This window comes from Tupaia chinensis, unplaced genomic scaffold (genome assembly GCF_000334495.1).
Source record: "Tupaia chinensis unplaced genomic scaffold, TupChi_1.0 Scaffold000117_2, whole genome shotgun sequence".
NCBI lineage: Eukaryota > Metazoa > Chordata > Mammalia > Scandentia > Tupaiidae > Tupaia > Tupaia belangeri.
Window position 1 is genome coordinate 5,808,986 of NW_006159583.1, and position 18,657 is coordinate 5,827,642.

Sequence of the window (18,657 nt, forward strand, 5' to 3'; positions counted from 1 at the left end):
TTCCTTATTGAATTGTATATAATCAAAGCATAAATACACAAACACAACATACAACCCAAATAGGTGTACAGCATTCAGATACGAAGCAAAGGGGAGTGTCCATTCACACACATAGTAGCTTTAAACTGGATATAATCCAGTTTAAATCACTCTTCTCAGGCTGTTTTCTCATCTATAACTTCCTATCAAATTCTAGGTGGGGAGGTAGGTCATTTTATTAACTCTGAGAAATGAAAACAGAATGAATGATGTAGACAGTAAGTACACAGAAGGTTTCTCTATTACACTCACCGGCAAACAAGAATGACACTAAAAAGTACCATGCAGAGACGTGGGGGCCATCACCTATTTTAATGAAAATGTAATAACTGAGCGGAATATTGCAGAGGGGCTATTTGAGTGAGACTAAAAAATGAGTAAGATTCCAGCAAAAAGAGAGACAACAGTCTTAAGACACCTCACGGCTTATAGGGTTCCAAATTTTTATTTCCTCTCTAAGTACAATCATAAACCAAAGCCATCGCAAACATCATCATTCCCTCTGGAACGCTTTCTGTTATCAGTCAGCATTTTTAGATAGTTAAAATCTCAAGGGAGCTTGATTCTGGAAAGTAAATCTTCTACAACAGCCTAACCCAGAAACCTTTCTAAAAATACACTCCCCCAAAGTAATTTTTTCATATGGCCACACACTGACCCTTAGGTTCTGTTCCTGCATCTAACATGACCACAGTAGTCTTGACAACCAAAGTAATGTTCCCTCATCTTTCAAACCGTACAAGAGAACAATGAGATTGAACACATCTGAAGCTGCTATGTGTGTGAATGGACACCCCTTTGCTTCGTATCTGAATGCTGTACATCTATTTGGGTTGTATGTTGTGTTTGTGTATTTATGCTTTGATTCTTAGCAACTTCTCATGTTATGGAATTGATTTACATTAAACACAAACTGTAAATAAAGAGAAATGAATAGCTGAAAAAATTTATATGTCTAGATATTAAGGAAAAATGAATGATTAATTCAAAACACATTTTGGGAGTAGATATTTGACATTTATTAAACATCAGAACATCAAATAGCAGTACAAAATACACATAAGCCTAAGAAAGAAAAGAAGGCACTGAATAAAATTCTACCACTAAAATAGAAAGTTGTCAATTGCTGTGATTAAGACGATACATTCACCACAATTTACCTGGACTCCACGGCCTCAGTTAACAGTTTTTCATTTCTTTTATTTAAAAACATATTTAATCTCACAATTGTAAATGATAGTAAAGGATTAACTCTCAGCTAACAATAAACAATACCTTATAAAGTATGGATTTTTAAAACTGCGATTGTCATATTTACTTACCCGTAATTTTCAGCTATTGATGTTTCAAGATACGTTTGATAAGACACTGAGGGACAAAAATTGAATTGAAATACCACACAAAGTTTGTGTATGTTGAATGAGGTGAGCAGTCCACATGCTTAGCTTGCGTGTTCATCCCTCTTTAAAACAAAACAAAACAAAAAATGATCAGAGGGCATGTGCTCACCAGAGATACAGAAAGAGACAGGCACACACACTTGGTGCATTTTCAAGCATCAGGGACCAGGATTCAAACCACAAGTGGTCACGCGAGATCCAGCTCCCTTAACCACTAGGCTTTGGGACCAGCCTATGATCCCTTTCTAATAGTAGAAACATTTTTGGGTCTTCTCTTTCCCAGCTTTTTTCTTCTTCTTTTTCTTTTTTTACTCAAGTCTTAGAAACCTTAGAAAGCCTTCCATGTAAGCCAAAATAATGCATGTGCACACATACATACTTTAAGAAACTCTATTCTTCTCAGTTCCAGTCCTTTCCGTTTATTTCAGTCATACAGAATAAATCTATTCAGCTTCTTTTTGAGTAAACAAATTGGTACTCTGGAAATGTGAGCTGAAAATTTTACCTAAAAAAATGTACTTCAGTGCTCTGCGAAACCAGGGATAGAAGAAACCATATATTAAGGGATTACATGTGGAGTTAAAATAGCCAAACCATGTCAAGGCATCAAACAGAACCACAGGAGTAGAAAAATTCAAAAAGGGATCTAACAAAATTGTAAAAAAACAGGGAAACCAACATAGTAAGAAAACACCCATCACGATTCCTAAAGTTTTGGCTGCTTTTTTGTCTTTCCGCATTTGATTATTTTGATGTTCTGGCAAGGTATTGATTGCACGAGCATGTTTTCTGGAAACTGCAAAGATTTTGCCATAAATTCCCACCATCATGGACCCAGGAGTGAAGAAACCTGCCATAAACAATGTGGTCCCCCAGAGCTTGTTGAACATCACTGGACAGGAACTGGAACAAGCCACCAAGATATCATAGCCTTCTATGCCATCTGCATAGGCCTCTGAGAAGACGACCCCAAATGCAAATGCCCCAGGGACTGACCAGCAGAGAAGCAGCAACCGTCTAATGACTGAATTTGTCATTTTGGTGGAATAACGTAAAGGGTCACAGATAGCATAAAATCTGTCGATGGCCACTGAGCAAAGATGGAAGATGGACGTGACACTAAGCATCAGATCAAAACTGTAGTGAATCTTACAAAACGTAAGCCCAAAATACCAGCAATTCTCCACAGATCTGATCATACTATACGGCATGATGGTGAACCCCAGGAGAAAATCGGTGACTGCCATAGAGAGGATGAGGAAGTTGGTCGGTGTGTGGAGCTGCTTGAAGTAGGAAATGGAAATTATCATGGCGAGGTTGCCAAACACTGTGATGAATATGGCTCCCGCCATAAAAAAAGACAAGGCGGGGTTCCAAACCACTGTGATGAATAGGCCCCCTGCCATAAATGAGTACATAGCAGTGCGGATACCCAGTGACCTTTCACTTTCTGGGCAAGATCTGTTTCCATACTCAGAGCAGTTGAATGTTTCCTTCAGAAAAGGAAGAACACATGAAATGTTAAGAATATGTATTGCATATTCTGTGTATTATATATGCATTCAAGAAAGACATAGAAGACTCAAGGAAGTTAATTATGCTGAAATATTATTAACAAGATTTCCCACTTAATGTATCCAAACCTTTGTTTGTAATTTCACAGAATTCTAGTCAAGTGCATTATTTACTTTGTATGGTCATTTCAAATTACATCACCAACAGTTCATTAATTTATGCCGAGATCTTATCTTTAAATTAAGAAAGAGGCAGAAATGGAGAAGAGAAAGGAGAAGAAAGGAAGAGGAGGAGTAGGGAGAAGAGGAAGAGGAGAAAGAGAAAAAGCAGAACAAGATTATTATTAAACTAACCACAACTGACCCTCCTTACATGCCTAGGAAAAAGAGACATGACACAATACATGTACTTCTTCAAGTGAGTCTGGAATACATAGTCAGATTTTGATTGGGATCTATTGCCTTGAGGAACAAGGAAGTTATTTTTTGAGAATAGTTTTGTTCATGTGTTCTAGTATATTTTCTGTACTTTGCCTTTTCTCATGCTAAGGTTGTTTCAAGAGAAGACTCACTTAACGATCCCCAGTTATGAGACAGAGGTTGTAATTGTTTTGAGACTTTTTTTTTTTTTTTTGAGAGATTTTCACTGTAGGGCGCGTGCGCTTGCCAGCCAGACAGACAGAGACATAGAGACAGAAAGCAAGAAATCACCCCCCAGGGGGGATGGTCACGCCGCAATCCCTTCTCCTCCATTTTCCTCTCAGGATCTTGGGCATGCACGCAGGCGTGAGTTTTAAGCCACCGGGTCCAGGACACGAACCGCGGTCGACTACGTGGGAGTCCAGCGACATAGCCATTACGCTAACTGCTGGTTCCCGAGACTTTTTTTTTTTTAAGAGAGGTTTTCGCTATAGGGCGCGTGGGCTCGCCAGACAGACAGAGACATAGAGACAGAAAGCGACAAATCACCCCCCCAGGGGGGATGGCCACATCGCAATCCCTTCTCCTCCATTCTCCTCTCGGGATCTTGGGCATGCACGCACACGCGCCCAGCGTGAGTTTTAAGCCACCGGGTCCGGGACATGAACAGCGGTTGACTACGTGGGAGTTCAGCGACATAGCCATTATGCTAACTGCTGGTCCCTGTTTTGAAACTTTTTAAAAGTAAGTCTCAGTAATCTCTAAAATACAATAGAGAAAATAGGGAGTTGAAAAGATAAAGTGAGAGAAGAAATGGTTTCTAGCTTAGTTATTATTCTAAAGGTGATATCCTTAGTCAATAAATAGTTAAAAGAAATTTCCTGGTTTGTTGATAAATTATGGTAGTGATGTTTTTTAAATATTAAAGTAATTTTGTTAGCTACAAGAGAGTGAGTACAGATGTGATATTAGGCACTTTTCCCAGTTGATGCCTAATAGTGTGTCCAAGGCAATTTTATTCTTCTATTTTTTTTAAGAAATTTTTGCTATAGGCTGCATGCACTCACCAGAAAGACAGAGACAGAGAGACAGAAAGCAAGAAATCACCCCCCAGGGGGGATGGCCATGCCGCAATCCCTTCTCCTCCATTTTCCTCTCGGGATCTTGGGCACGCACGCACACGTGCACAGTGTGAGTTTAAACCACAGTCAACAACATGGGAGTCCAGCAACATAGCCATTACACCAACTGCTGGTCCCAATTTTATTCTTATGCTTCGTACTCTGATGTTCTATACCTACCTGTAGATTACTAATGGCTTAAGTGGGTGACGTCCCACATCCTCATGTATTAGCAGTGGAACCAAACATGAAATGAGCCATCTTTCTATCTCTGCGACCTGGATGATTACACACCACAACATAGGAATACTCTTTGACTGTGTCTGAGGTCTCTGCCAAGCCAAACCCTAAATGTTGTTTATAGAAACAACAGATTTAGTTCCTGAAAGATGGTTTTATCCCATCACTTATTTTATTTTATTTATTTTAATTTGACCAGAGGAGGACAGAGTGAGTGAGAGAGAGGAAAGAGAAAGTGAGAAATCAAGCCGCCAGATCCGGGACCCAAACCGTGGTTGGCCATGTGGGAGTCCAATGTCCTTAACCACCATGCCACATGCCAGCCCCCTTATCCCAACATTTCTATAAGTGTACAACTGATTTTCAAGCTATGTTAATTTTTCACCTTCTAGAATAAGGATTTCTAATATGCACAGACCATATCTCTCCTGTTGGTCCTAACATTCTCGAAGGAAAAGAGTAGGAGGAAACAATAGAGGCCAGGAATTCCACCTATGCCCCCAAGCACATACACCCCTTGGTACCAAGTGTTGTATGTGTGATTTGAAACTGGACCCTAATCATCTTTTAAAATTTGTTTATTTATTTATTTATTTCCCTGAGAAAGACAGAAAGATAGGCACTGCTGATCGGGTCCCCATATGCAATCCACTGTCAGTCTCAGCTGCCCAGGATCATGGGCACATCCGCACCTGCCTGACAGCTCAGAGAGGTCCAGGGTTGCCAACTCAGGACCCTTCCCATGTGGGGCCAGTTGTGTTACCACTGCACCATTGCCTAGCCCTTGGTAGCAAAATTTTCAGCTACTCATCATTCCCTGTTAGCTACCTGCTGACCAGTTAAATATCACTGCAGAAGAAAATACTAGGTGGAAGTCGGTATTAAGGGGCGAGGAAGAGGAGATTTTTATCACCTTCAGCACGCTCTTAAAAAGCATGGGTGTGCCAAAGAAAATTTGGTTTGCTTTTAAATCATTTTACTTCTTAGAAAGTAAAGCGCAAAGAAATAGCAATTTTAGTTTAATGAAAACAGTGCACACACATAACACTCTTATGCTGAAGGCAACTCTAGTACATTTTATTATTTAATTGCAAACTTCTTTGTGTTCCTGACCTAGTGGCTTTGATATTATTAATCATTCGACCATCTTCCTTTTTAAGAATCCGTACTAAGCCTCAAATCTTAGGAAACAAAGCTTAACTTCTTTCCTTTTTAACAGTCAAGATTAGCCACATCATTTGATACCTAGGTTTATATTTGCATTCCTCTTACACCTGCCACAGAGCAGGGCGGAGCACATTAAATGACTGTTTAATGAATTCATCAAACAAAACTTTATTCCTATTTGAACATGCTCATTCTCCAAAGCATACTTAGTATATTTCTTGCATGTGACATTTATCATCAGTTTATAACTTTCAAAACCATACTTTACAGATTGCTCATCTTTGGACAGCTAATGTAAAAACAATACATAAAAGCAGTATTTTAAAGGCTATATTTTTCAGAGTCACTTTTTCTATTTTGTAAAACCTGTTATGTAAGTTCATATAGGTACTCACACTGCAACAGAGTTAAAAGGGAAGTCTGACATTTTCTCCACTACTATTATGTTTCTAAAAGAAGCTCAGACAAAAATGAAAGGTTTGGAACGTATATTTAGCTTATGAATAAATAGCATGTCTGAACTTTATTCTACGGAACTCATAAAATTAATGTGTTTGTATTTCCTTGAGAAAGTGATTAAACTGTAGGATAATGACCACAATGATAAAGGATTTTCTGATTTTTCTAATATGATCTCACTTCTTTTAACTTTGTCATTAAATTGGATTAGGGCTTCATAATTAAATATTCATCTGCTTTAATAACCACTTTTGGGACCAGCACGTGGCATAATGGTTACATCGCTGAACTCGCATGTAGTCAACCGCGGTTCAAGTCTTGGATGCAGCAGCTTAAAACTCATGCCAGGAGCATGTGCATGCATGCCCAAGATCCCAGGAGTCGAATGGAAGAGAAGGGATTGTGGTATGGGCATCCCCCAAAGGGGTGATTTCTCACTTTCTGTCTCTCTGCTTCTCTCTGTCTCTCTGGCAAGGGCATACGCTATAACAAAATCTCTCTATAAATAAATAAAAATAATCATTTTTGAGGGAATTTACTATGTCCTTCTTCCTGCTAATCATTTTTCCACTTTTTTATTTCAGACATTTTTGCCTTAGGGTGTGTACACTCACCAGAGAAAGAAAGACAGAGATATGAAAAAGAAAGTGAGAAATCACTCCCCCAAGGGGAGATGGCCACAATGCCTTCTCCTCCATTCTCCTCCTGGGGTCTTGGGCACACATGCACACACACCCAGCAGGAGTTTCAAGCCACCGGCTCTAGGTCTCAAACTGCAGTGGCCCATGTGGGAGTCCAGAGATGTAACCATTACACCATCTGCTGGCACCTATTTCTGCTTTCTTACTTTGCTCTTACCAGACCTATTGATTTCTTTCAGCTTTCCAATTTTTATCAAATATTTAAGGATACTGAACCTTAATCTTCATGTATTAAAATTTCATGTATATTAAATAATACACAGGAACAAACTTAGCATAACATCTCATATAAATAAATATTATGAAAGGCTATTTTTCTTGCGATTTTTCTTCCTTTTTCCCTTCTGCCCTCATTCCCCTCCTCCCTCCCTTCCTACCTTCCTTCATTCCTTCCTTGTAGAAAATAAATACCACATTCAAGAATACATTTGACCAGAAAAGATTTCTTTTAAGAAACAGAAATGAGATTGTGAGTAAAAAAGCCAGGTAACTTAACTTTCCACGTCTCCTAAGTGAACTTCTGTAATAAATACTTTAGTCACTTGTGAAGAGATAACTCTTTCTAGGATTCTAAATATCCTTTCTAGAGATGTGTTGCATTGCCAAAAGGCAGCACACTGCCCTGATCGTACATTCAAGTGGCTGACTTTTGCTACAAATTCATACTCAGTCCTGCACTGTTCCCCACCATGCACCTTCCTACACTACACTTTCTCTCTGAATAACCAAAATACAAAAAGGAAAAAAAAATCAATGCAGCAGAATGCTACTGCATTATTAGGGTGACTATTTACTTCTTCTGAAAACCTGAAGGAAGAGAAAACACAGATCTTTCTTTCCTAATCCTTTTTCCACATACCTGTGGTACTGCAGAAGAGTCCATCAACTCCTTATGGAAGGAACTTTGTTTCTATTCTATCTACATGAAAGTTTATGTGGAACTAGAAAACCTGAACTATATAACCTGTGCTGATTTATATCTTAACGATTAGTCTCAAGAGAATAGGATCTGAAAAGGGGGGGGGGGGGATCTAAAAACACAACCTTGCTATTCTAAAGTTTAACAGCCTAAATGAGCCTAAACCAGTCCTCTATCCCCTCAGGAGTCTCTGTTTACCTAAGTGCTTATCACTTGAGCATAGAAGGATCTAGTACGCTATTACAGAAAGGCTATAAATGCAAATCTGAATGGTTGAGTTATGGGTGGCCCTAGGTAACTTGATCCCAACCACACAAGTCCAAGAGAAAAGTGGGTATATCTCCTTCATCACTTCAGGAAGATCTGAGAGGGCACACTCCATGTCTCGTCTCACACTCCAGTCACTAAGAAGCAGCCTTGCTGTCCTTCACTTTTTCTTTTTCCCTCCATATAACTGTCACTGAAAGAATATATCTCATCAACTCTCTTAGACCTAGAGATAGTAGGAATAGTTATTCTTTCTTTAAATAGCTCACACAATTATTCCAAACTTTTTTTTTTCAGTTGCTACTGGTTTAATTCTATTCATATGGCTGAAGGCTTACTTTTTGTGTTCTTTTAAAAAATGAAAGTTCATTTTGCCCTGATAGGACAGGAGAGATAAGCCATATCCCAGAGGTGTATTAAATATAACACTGTCACTAGAAGGTACTGGAGTCCTGCTTGAATTGAAATTATGGCTACTCTGGGATCTTAGTCCCCTTGAATCAAGGACAGTACATTGGAGTCTAACTCGTGCAGTCAGAAGCAGAGAACCGAGCTTTGATGGACTTATGTTTGCTATAATGCTCTCCTGTTACCCTCATGAAATTCTTAATTTTCTTTTTTTTAACTAGAGGGAATATGTACTCACCAGAGTACAGTGTGTGTAGAGAGGGGAGAGCACCCTCCCCCCCAAGGAATGTTTATGCCATAATCCCTTCTCCTCTATCACTCTCTTCTGAGATTTTGGACATGCACACACATGCACCCATCGTTCTCAAATCACTGGGTCCAGGACTCGAGCCACAGTCAGCCATGTGAATCTAGCCATCTCAACCCCCAGGTCATGGAACCAGTCTCTTCCTAATTTCCAAACAAGGGACTTTGCGTTTTCATTTTGCATGAGGCCTCACCAAATATGTAGCTGATCTTGGCTCAACCTCTTTCACTAATTCTTATTCAAGACAAAGATGAACCAAAAAGCTCTTCCCATTTCAGAGCATATCCATGTCATGTATTATGATATGAGAAACTGTATTTGAAAGTATTCTTAAATCTTTACAAGTGTTAGCATAATTATTTCCCAATATGATAGAACTCAACTTTAATAGTTAATATAAGACATTACTGCTCAAAAGTTGCCAGCAATGTTTTCAAAAGTCTATATATTTTTTTTCTTACAGAGAGAAAAAGAGAAAAAAACACATTCAACAGGTTTCACATGGCAGTCCGTCCCCAACCTCCTGAGCCAGCTAGGAGCACAGGCAGGTGCATACTCAGGTCCCCCAGCAAGTGAACCCCAATCTTCCCCCTGGCTTCAGCAGCATGGAGCAGTGCACCATCACTGTTCTACTGCAGCTGGGCTAGAAGTTGCCAGCATCCTCCACCTCTTCTGGGAAATACTCTCAATCATTTTGGACAAACCTCATTAGTTTTGTAAAGAATGACCTAAGATCCCCAGCAACCCAGGGGCCGGATGTGGCACAGTGGTAAAATGCCGTGCTCTGCAATGCAGACCCACGTGGGAAGGTTACTGATCAGGAGGCCTGCCTGGGTATACTGGGCACACATATGCTCATATTCACATGGCTAAGGCTGGGGGTGAATTGTGGTATTTGGACCTCTCCGGGGTGCTCTCTCCCTTTCTGTCTCTCTCACTCATGGAATAAATAAATAAGCTAAAAAAAAAAAGTCAAAAAATTACTTAAGCATTCTCAATTATAATGTAGATAGAGATGAATACCAGGAAAAGGTCAGAAGTTAAAATATTTATTGTTAAAGGGCTCAGGATTTATAAGGGACAAAGGGACCAAGTTTTCTCTCCTTCCCTTTTTGAGTTCGCTGCAATTAGAATACATAAAAGAGACTGAAATATACCAATTTAGGACAGCTGGAAAGACAGCACATGAGGGCTTTCCCGTGAGGACAGACCAGGATGGAGGGCACACAGAATCAATGGTGCAGAATCGAAACCAAAGCCTGGAGACAATGTATTGTTAGACCGTAGCAAAGTCTTATATACTCGCACACACATACACACACATATATGTTATAAGACAGTCAATTTAATTGAGTGGAGTTGTAATTGAGCAAATCTTAGCACGATTTGAATTGCGGAGGTTTTGTTTGTTTGTTTTTTGAGAGAGGTTTTTTTTGCCATAGGGCATGTGCTCACCAGAAAGACAGAGAGAGACAGAAAGTGAGAAATCATCCCCGGGGGGGATGGCCATACCGCAATCCCTTCTCCTCCACTCGGGATCTTGGGCATGCACGCACACACCCGGCATGAGTTTAAGTCACCAGGTCCAGGACTTGAACCACGGTCGACTACATGGGAGTCCAGGGACATAGCCATTACGCTAATTACTGGTCTCTGAATTGGGGAGTTTGCAGACCAACTTCTAAGCAATTCCGGCTAGCCTTATGGCCAACTCAGTATTTCAAGTTCTGGAAAGGGGAATGAGATATAAAAAAATGAAAGTGAAGGAATGAGGTAGAGAAATAATTGGTTACAGGTCGGTAGTAGACTTCAGAAACAACCTAAGGGGTGGGCTTTCTGTGTCTGACTGAAGTGTAGCTAGTGTGATTGGCTGTAACTTGGCAACCCCTCTGGAAAGCAGCCTAATATGTACAATTTCGGCTTATCCATAGAAATCCAAGCATAGGAGTAGAACGGCTGTTTTAGACCAAAATAGTTTTTGGCTATATAGTCTAGTGTATACTTTTTATTTACATATTTTAAGTTTATATATACAAAGTTTATATGTTCATTTGTTTTTATACATATCTCGTGTGTTTATATATTTAAGTATATTTATTTTTCAATGAGCTAGAGAGAGAAAGGAAAGAGACAGTCACTTCCAACAGGGTCTTCATATTTCGATCTATGCCTTGCTTTAGCCTGTTCTGGATCATGGGCATGCATAGACCTAGTATGTTCAGGGAGGTCTCTGGCCACAAACTTGGAACCTTCCCATGTAGGTCAGCTTCACAGAGCACTTAACATTGCCACTGCACCACTGTCTGGCCCCTATATTTTTTCCTTTACAGGAATGACTACTAATGTTATTTTAGTGGAGTCATTTGTCTTTCTGTGGTTGAGTTGTATATTTTCTTTTTGCAATCTGGATATTAGTTTTGCTTCTTTGCCTATCTGGTAATTCTTGATTGAGTATCAGACACTGTGAATTTACCTTGTTGGATAGTGGATATTTTTTCACTTCTTTAAATATTCTTGAGATTTCTTTTGGGTTATAATTAAGTAACTTGGAAAAACAATCCTTTCTGCTTGCCTTCAAGAGTGGTTAGGAAGTGCAATGGTTTAAATGTGTCCCCTCCAAAACATTCAGATATTGCTCATGTGATAGTGATAAGAGGTTGGGCCTTTAAGGGGCATTTAGGCCCACAAGCGTTTCTTCCTTATGAATGGGATGAAGACTTAGAAAGAGGCTTCCTGCAGTATTTGATTAGCTTGCTTTTCAGCTCTCCCACCATGTTAGGGCACAGCACTCCTTCCCTCTGTAGGATGCAGCCCTCTCCAGACCCTGAACCCACCAGCACCTTTATCTTAAACTTTACAGCCTCCATAGCTATGAGAAAATACATTTGTTCTTTATAAATTACCATGTCTATGCTGTTTTATTATACTGGCACAAACAGATTAGGACAGGCAAGATCGGAGCAGGCTTTAGGAATAACTTGGATTCACTACTTTAAGCAAAAACTTTCTGGGTAATTAACCTGAAGACTAGAGAGCACCCTCTGTGAACTCTGGAGTGCTCTGTGTAGCTTTCTCCTCTCCAGTACTCTGTCCTGTGAAATACAACCGCCTTTACATTCTCGTAGAGACTTCTAAGCTCACTTATATCCATTGACTGCAGCTAACAAACTTCAGATAGTCAGCTGTGGTAATGGATTCACCCATGTGTATCCCTTCTCTCAGAGATTACTGACCTTCACTGCCCGATGTCCAATGTCTAAAGATTGCTGTTTCATACACATAGCCCACTATATTTTTGTTTGTTTGTTTGTTTGTTTTGCGATAGGGTGCATGCGCTCACCAGACAGACAGAGAGAGACAGAGACAGAAAGCGAGAAATCACACCCCCCCCCCCAGGGGAGATGGCCACGCTGCAATCCCTTCTCCTCCATTCTCCTCTCGGGATCTTGGGCATGCACGCCCACGCACCTGGTGTGAGTTTTAAGCCACCAGGTCCGGGACACGAACCGCGGTCGACTACATGGGAGTCCAGCGACATAGCCATTACGCTAACTGCTGGTCCCACATAGCCCACTACTTCAGTTATGTCAGGCCAGAGGGTAAATCTTGTCTTTATTTTTCCATCTTGCCAGGCAGAAGACGTCCACTCAAGTGCCCTTTGGAAGGCAGACATGAAATGAACTTTTTCCTACTACATTCTTCTCACTGGTAAATAGAATTGTGGCTATGTAAAGCTTTTGTGTATCAATATTTCAATTTCTTTTCTTTGGATTTCTGTGTGAGGAGACCCAGTGGACATGGCTGGCTGTGGCAGCAAAAGCTCTTTGACCCCAGTTTCTTGGTCCCAGGTTATGGTCACTGTCATGTGGTGACAAATTCAATAATTTCACTGAGGTATCAGAGGTAGTAGCCCAATGAACCCTATCTCCACTGGGAGTCGATTGTCAAGTCCATTGTCAAACCTGTGTACTAATCACGTTTTTTTATTTTTTTAATTTCTGTATATTACAATGCTCTGGCATTTTGAATACATTGCTACCCAGAAAAAGCCTGCACCTCCAGGACAAGCTGATTCCTAAACACAGCAAATGATTGCCTTGGAGATCATCTATTGCACATAAACCAACAAACCCAAGCCCATATCCACAACCTTTATCTAACTCTTATCTACCAAGTCAGTATTTTTCTCTGCTCTAAGTCACCACAGGACCAGGTTCTGAACAACCAGAGACCACTTGCACTATGCAAATGCTTTTGAAATGGTTCGAAGTAGCCAATTCTGAACTGTTTACCCTGCCATACCTTGCCTTTCCCATGGCAACCACAATAAAGGCTTTTGCTCAAGATTTTCCCTCAAGAAAAAAAAAAAGTCTTTTGAACAAGACTCTAATCCTAAGGACAAGATTTAAGAATAACAGCTCTGTCGTGAATGTAAATGTAATGAACACTGCTCCCTGGGGCCAGAAAGTGGCATAGTGGTTAAGGCACTGGACTCCCACACAGTGAACCATGGTTTGAGTCCTGGACCTGGTGGCTTGAAAATCACTTTGGGCTCACATGCATACATACCCAAAATATCCAGGAGGAAAGTGGAGGAGAAGGGATAGTAAAGTGGTTATTTTCCCTGAGGGTGTGATTTCTCACTTTCCCTATTTCTCTCTGTCTCTGGCAAGCATACATGTCCTATGTCATAAACCTTGAAAGAAAAAAAACAGAAAGGAGAAAGAGAAAAAGAAAGAAAGAGAAAGAAAAGGAAGGCAGACAGGAAGGAAGGAAGGGAAAAAAAAGAAAGAAAGAAAAAGGAGGAAAGAAGGGAGAAGAAAGCAGGAAGAAAGAAAGAAGAAAAGAAAGATCAAAGAAAAAAGGAGATAAAGAAAAAGAAAGAAGATAGAAAAAGAAATAAAGGGAAAGAAGGAAGAGAAAGAAAGAAGAAAGAGAAAGAAAGAAAGAAAGAAAGAAAGAAAGAAAGAAAGAAAGAAAGAAAGAAAGAAAGAAAGAAAGAGAAAGAGAAAAAACTTCAGCTCCCCTCAGGGCCCCACATCTCTACCTACAGACTGGCATCTTCAGATTTGGTGACCACCATTTTTTTCTCTCTTTCATTTTTTTTTTTAAAGAGAAAAAGGAAAGTTTATTGAGAGAAAGAGTGCCCAGGGTTCTGAAGCCACAGATGCTTCAGCCCACTCTATCAAGTAGACTGATGCATTTATATGGGAGGGGAGGAGGGGAGGGCCACAAGAATGGCAGGTACTTTGATTAGCTTACTTGTCACTGTGACCTTATCCGCCCCTCTATGGGTGTCAGCTACCAGTAAGGGAGGGCTCTGACTGGAGGATTCTGGCCAAAGGTCACCTAATTCCAAATTTGTTTAAAGCTTTTGGACCAGCACATGGGATAATGGCTACATTACTGGGCTCCCATGTAGTTGACCACTGTTTGAGTTCAGACCCGGTGGCTTAAACTCATGCTGTCCACATGTACATTCGTGCCCAAGATCCCAAGCGGAGGATAAGATCCCAAGAGGAGAATGGAGGAGAAGGGACTGCACTGTGGCCATCCCTGTCAGGGGGTGATTTTTCGCTTTCTGTCTCTGTCTCCTTGGTGAGTGCACGCGCCCTATAGCAAAAATCTCTCCAAAATAAACAAATAAATAAATAAAGCTTCACAAATATCACAGTGCTGGGCCAGGCCCTTAGCACAGCATAAACCCTGTGCATGGAGAACTGATTCCCATGTGGCTGACTACAGTTTGAATCCAGACCCCAGGAGCTTGAAACACATGCCAACACGTACCCACAGCCCAAACTCTTGATGGGATGTTTTTCTGTTCAACTAAATCCAGCTGTTTCATCTTGCAGTGTGAAACAAGACTCAGAGGTTAAAGAAGGAGTTTATTTCTTTTTTTTTTTTTTTGGAGAGATTTTCACTGTAGGGCGCGTGCGCTCGCCAGACAGACAGAGAGAGACATAGAGACAGAAAACGAGAAATCACCCCCCAGGGGGGATGGTCACGCCGCAATCCCTTCTCCTCCATTCTCCTCTTGGGATCTTGGGCACGCACACACACGCGCCCAGTGTGAGTTTTTTAAGCCACTGAGTCCGGGACACGAACCGCGGTCGACTATGTGGGAGTCCAGCGACATAGCCATTACGCTAACTGCTGGTTCCCAAGAAGGAGTTTATTTCTGTAACTAGTTAGAGGGAGAATCAGCAAGTACCAGCAAACTCTCCAAAAGTTCAACATGTTCTCAGTATTTGTAGATACAGGGTATAAGCACGTGCAAAACATTTCACTACAGTCAGAATCGATCTCCTTCCCCTGAGCAATTATCTTGATTCCTATTTTACTCCAAATAACCATTTTTCATTTTTCATCAGCATTCATCTAATAGAACTCCTCATGACTCAGCACTTCATCAGATTGTTCTTATTAGAAGTTCTTTTTTTTTTTAATGTTTTTGCCATAGTGCACATGTGCTTGCCAGAAAGAAACAAAAACAGTGAAAAGGAAAATGAGAAATCACACCACCACCCCCAAAATTAAAAAAAAAAAAAAAAAAAACAGGTGTGGCCACACACTGCAATCCCTTCTGTTACATTCTCTTCCTGGGATTTTGGGCATGTATGTTCACATGCCTGGAATGAGTCTTAAGCTACCAGATGTGGGACTTGAACTGCCGTTGACCATGTGGGAGTCCAGTGCCTTAACCACTATACCACCTGCTGACCCATAGAGGACTTTCTTAATTTAAAAATGGCTACAGTCCTGCTAAACCTTAAGCTGATTTGCCTTTGCTTTAGTATAAAGATATGGAAGAAAAAGGATTGTGGTATGACCATGCCCTTTTGGGGAAGGAGTGATTTCTCTCTCCCTCTGGTGAGCACACATGCCCTCCAGCAGATAAAAAAAAATTAAATAAGTACAAATATCACATTGCCTTAGAAACTATAGCTTCATACTTATGCTTCTTATGTAATAAAGCAAATCCTTTACCTCTTCCTCGTTTCCCTCCTCCTCGTTTAAGTATCTTGGCTATTTTTTGTCTATTAAACATCTATATTAATTAGCTCTCTAAGTTCCATAAAAAGTACATTGGGGGCAGTCGGACAGTGTGGTGGTTAAGGTGACTAAATCCCACATGTCCGACTATGTAGCTTGAATTCTGGATCAGGTCAGGCTCATATGTTTACATGCCCATAATCCCAAGAGAAGAATGGAGGAAAAGGGATTGCCATCCCAGTGGGGAGTGCTTTCTCATTTTCCTTCTCCCTCTCTCTCTCTCTCTCTTCTCTCTCTCTCGCAAGCGCATGTATCCTATAGCAAATTTAAAAATAACAACATGAAAAAAACTGCACTGAAATTTGGGCAGATAGCATTAATACCTCATAAAATAACGTTAATACCTCCATAAACTTGGATTGGCTCCACATTTATTTGTGGTTTTTTATTTGTTTTGGACAGAGATTTTTGCTTTTAGGGCATGTGTGCTCACCAGAGAGAGAGAGACAGACAGAGAGAAAGAAAGAGAGAAATCACTTTGAAGTTTGGGGGGATGGCCTTGCTATAGTCCCTTCTCCTCCATTCTCTTGTGATTTGGGGCATGCATTCACACATGTCTAGCATGATTTCAAGTTGCTGGGTCTGGGACTCCAATGCCAGTCAGCCACGTGGGAGTTCAACATCTTAACCACTACGCCACCTGCTGGCTGGCCCCACTTGGTCTTCTTTAATGTTCTTCAGTAAATTATCTCATAAATAGTCCTTGCACATATTATATTTTAGTATTTTTATCCTAGATACCTCATAATTTTTATTTTTGTATTTTTAAAATTATTTTCTGTTTATGTATTACTGATACAGATGTTCAATTGGGTTTTTAAAAATGCATTTTATTGTGTGTATTTGAGGTTTACAACTTGAGGTTATGAGATACATATAGGTAGTAAAATGGTTATAAGAGAGAAACAAATTAACATATGTTTATCTCAAATAGTTGGTTTTTCATATGACAAGAGCAGCTAACACTTATTTAACAAAAATATTTAATACAATAAAATCATATTAACTTTCATTCCGTCATTCATTAGATCTCTAGATTTCTCTGTCCTACATGTTTGCTATTTTGTACCCTCTCACTTACACCTCTCAATTTCCTCCCTTCCCTTCCCAACCTGCTAACTGCTGTTTCTTCCTCTGTATTTGTGCATCTGAGCTCTTTCTTCAAAACGAGGTCTATATACAAGTGAGATGATGCAGTTTTTCTTTCTGTGTCCGGCTTACTCCACTTGGTACAATGTCCACCAAAGTCATCCATGCTGTGGAAAATGTCAGGCTCTCCTTTTTTTTTTTTTTTTTAAGAAGTTTTTGCTATAGGGTACGTGTGCTTGCCAGAAAGACAGAGAGAGACAGAGAGACAGAAAGCAAGAAATCACCCCCAGTGGGGTGGCCATGCCACAATCCCTTCTTCTCTATTCTCCTCTCAGGATCTTGGGCACACACGCACATGCGCCCAGCCTGAGTTTAAGCCACCCACTGGGTCCAGGACTCAAATTGCAGTCAACTACATAGGAGTCCAGCAACATAACCATTATGCCAACTGCTGGTCCCCAGACTCTACTTCTTTAAGGCAGAATAATATTCCATTGTATATATACAACAGTCCCCAACTATATGATGGTTCAACTTAGAACTTTTTGACATGGTGATGATGTGAAAGCAAAATGCATTCAGTAGAAACCATACTTCAAGTGCCTAAACAGCCATTCTGTTTTCACTTTCAGTACAGTAGTCAATGAATTCCATGAGAATTCAACACTTTATTAAAAAATAAGCATTGCCCTCTGTTTTTCTTAGTCCCTGGTAAGTGCACACAACCTATAGCAAAAAAACCTCTCCCTCAGGGGGGAAAAAAAAAAAAGACATTGCATTAGATCGTTTCATCTATTTTAGGCTAATGTAAGTGTTATGAAAGTGTTTAAGATAGGCTTGGCTAACCTATGATGTTTGGTAAGTTAGGTGTATTAAGTGCATTTTCTACTTAATGATATTGTTAATTTACATTGGGCTTATTGGAAGACAAAACCATTTTGTGTGTGTGTGTGTGTGTGTGTGTGTGTGTGTGTGTGTATTATCAACAGATAATTTTCCATTTTTGTGTTCATTAAATGTTTTGCTTCTTTCTTTTTCCCCTTGATACTTCCTTCTGCACTGTCTCCAGTATAATCATCAATCTGCATGCTTTTATACTTTTGAATATTTCAGTTTCTTCCATAGAGTGCTGACATTTGGTACATATTGAGTGGGGACATAAAATGCCTCTCTTTCATAGCCAGGCTTGCTTTGCTTAGCAGTAAATCTTCCTTATTTGTCCACTTCCTATAAAATGCAGGGTCTCATTTTTTATGACTGAATAGTATTCCATAGTGTGCATGTGCCACATTTTTTCAATCCATTCATCTGTCCATAGACATTTGGGTTGGATCCATGTCTTAGCAATTGTGAATAATGCTACAATAAACATGAATGTGCAAGTGTTTTTCTGACTAAGCATTTTCCTATTCTTTGAGTAGATACCCAGTAGTGGAATTGCTGAATCACATGGTAGTTCTATTTGTAGGTCTTTGACAGGCCTCCATATTGTTCTTCACAGTGACTGTACTAATTTACATTCCCACCAATAGTGTAGGAGAGTTCCCTTT

At 40.1% G+C, this 18,657-nt stretch overlaps 1 protein-coding gene across 1 annotated transcript; it reads right to left on the bottom strand.

Moving 5' to 3' along the window:
* Positions 1–1,882: 1,882 nt before the first annotated feature.
* Positions 1,883–17,273, bottom strand: LOC102490697 (trace amine-associated receptor 2). The gene is made up of 4 exons (XM_006144372.1): positions 17,240–17,273; positions 8,586–8,623; positions 2,836–2,932; positions 1,883–2,781 (listed from the first exon to the last, which is right to left on the bottom strand). The coding sequence occupies exons 1-4, from the start codon at positions 17,271–17,273 to the stop codon at positions 1,883–1,885; spliced, it is 1,068 nt and encodes a 355-aa protein (XP_006144434.1).
* Positions 17,274–18,657: the final 1,384 nt, after the last annotated feature.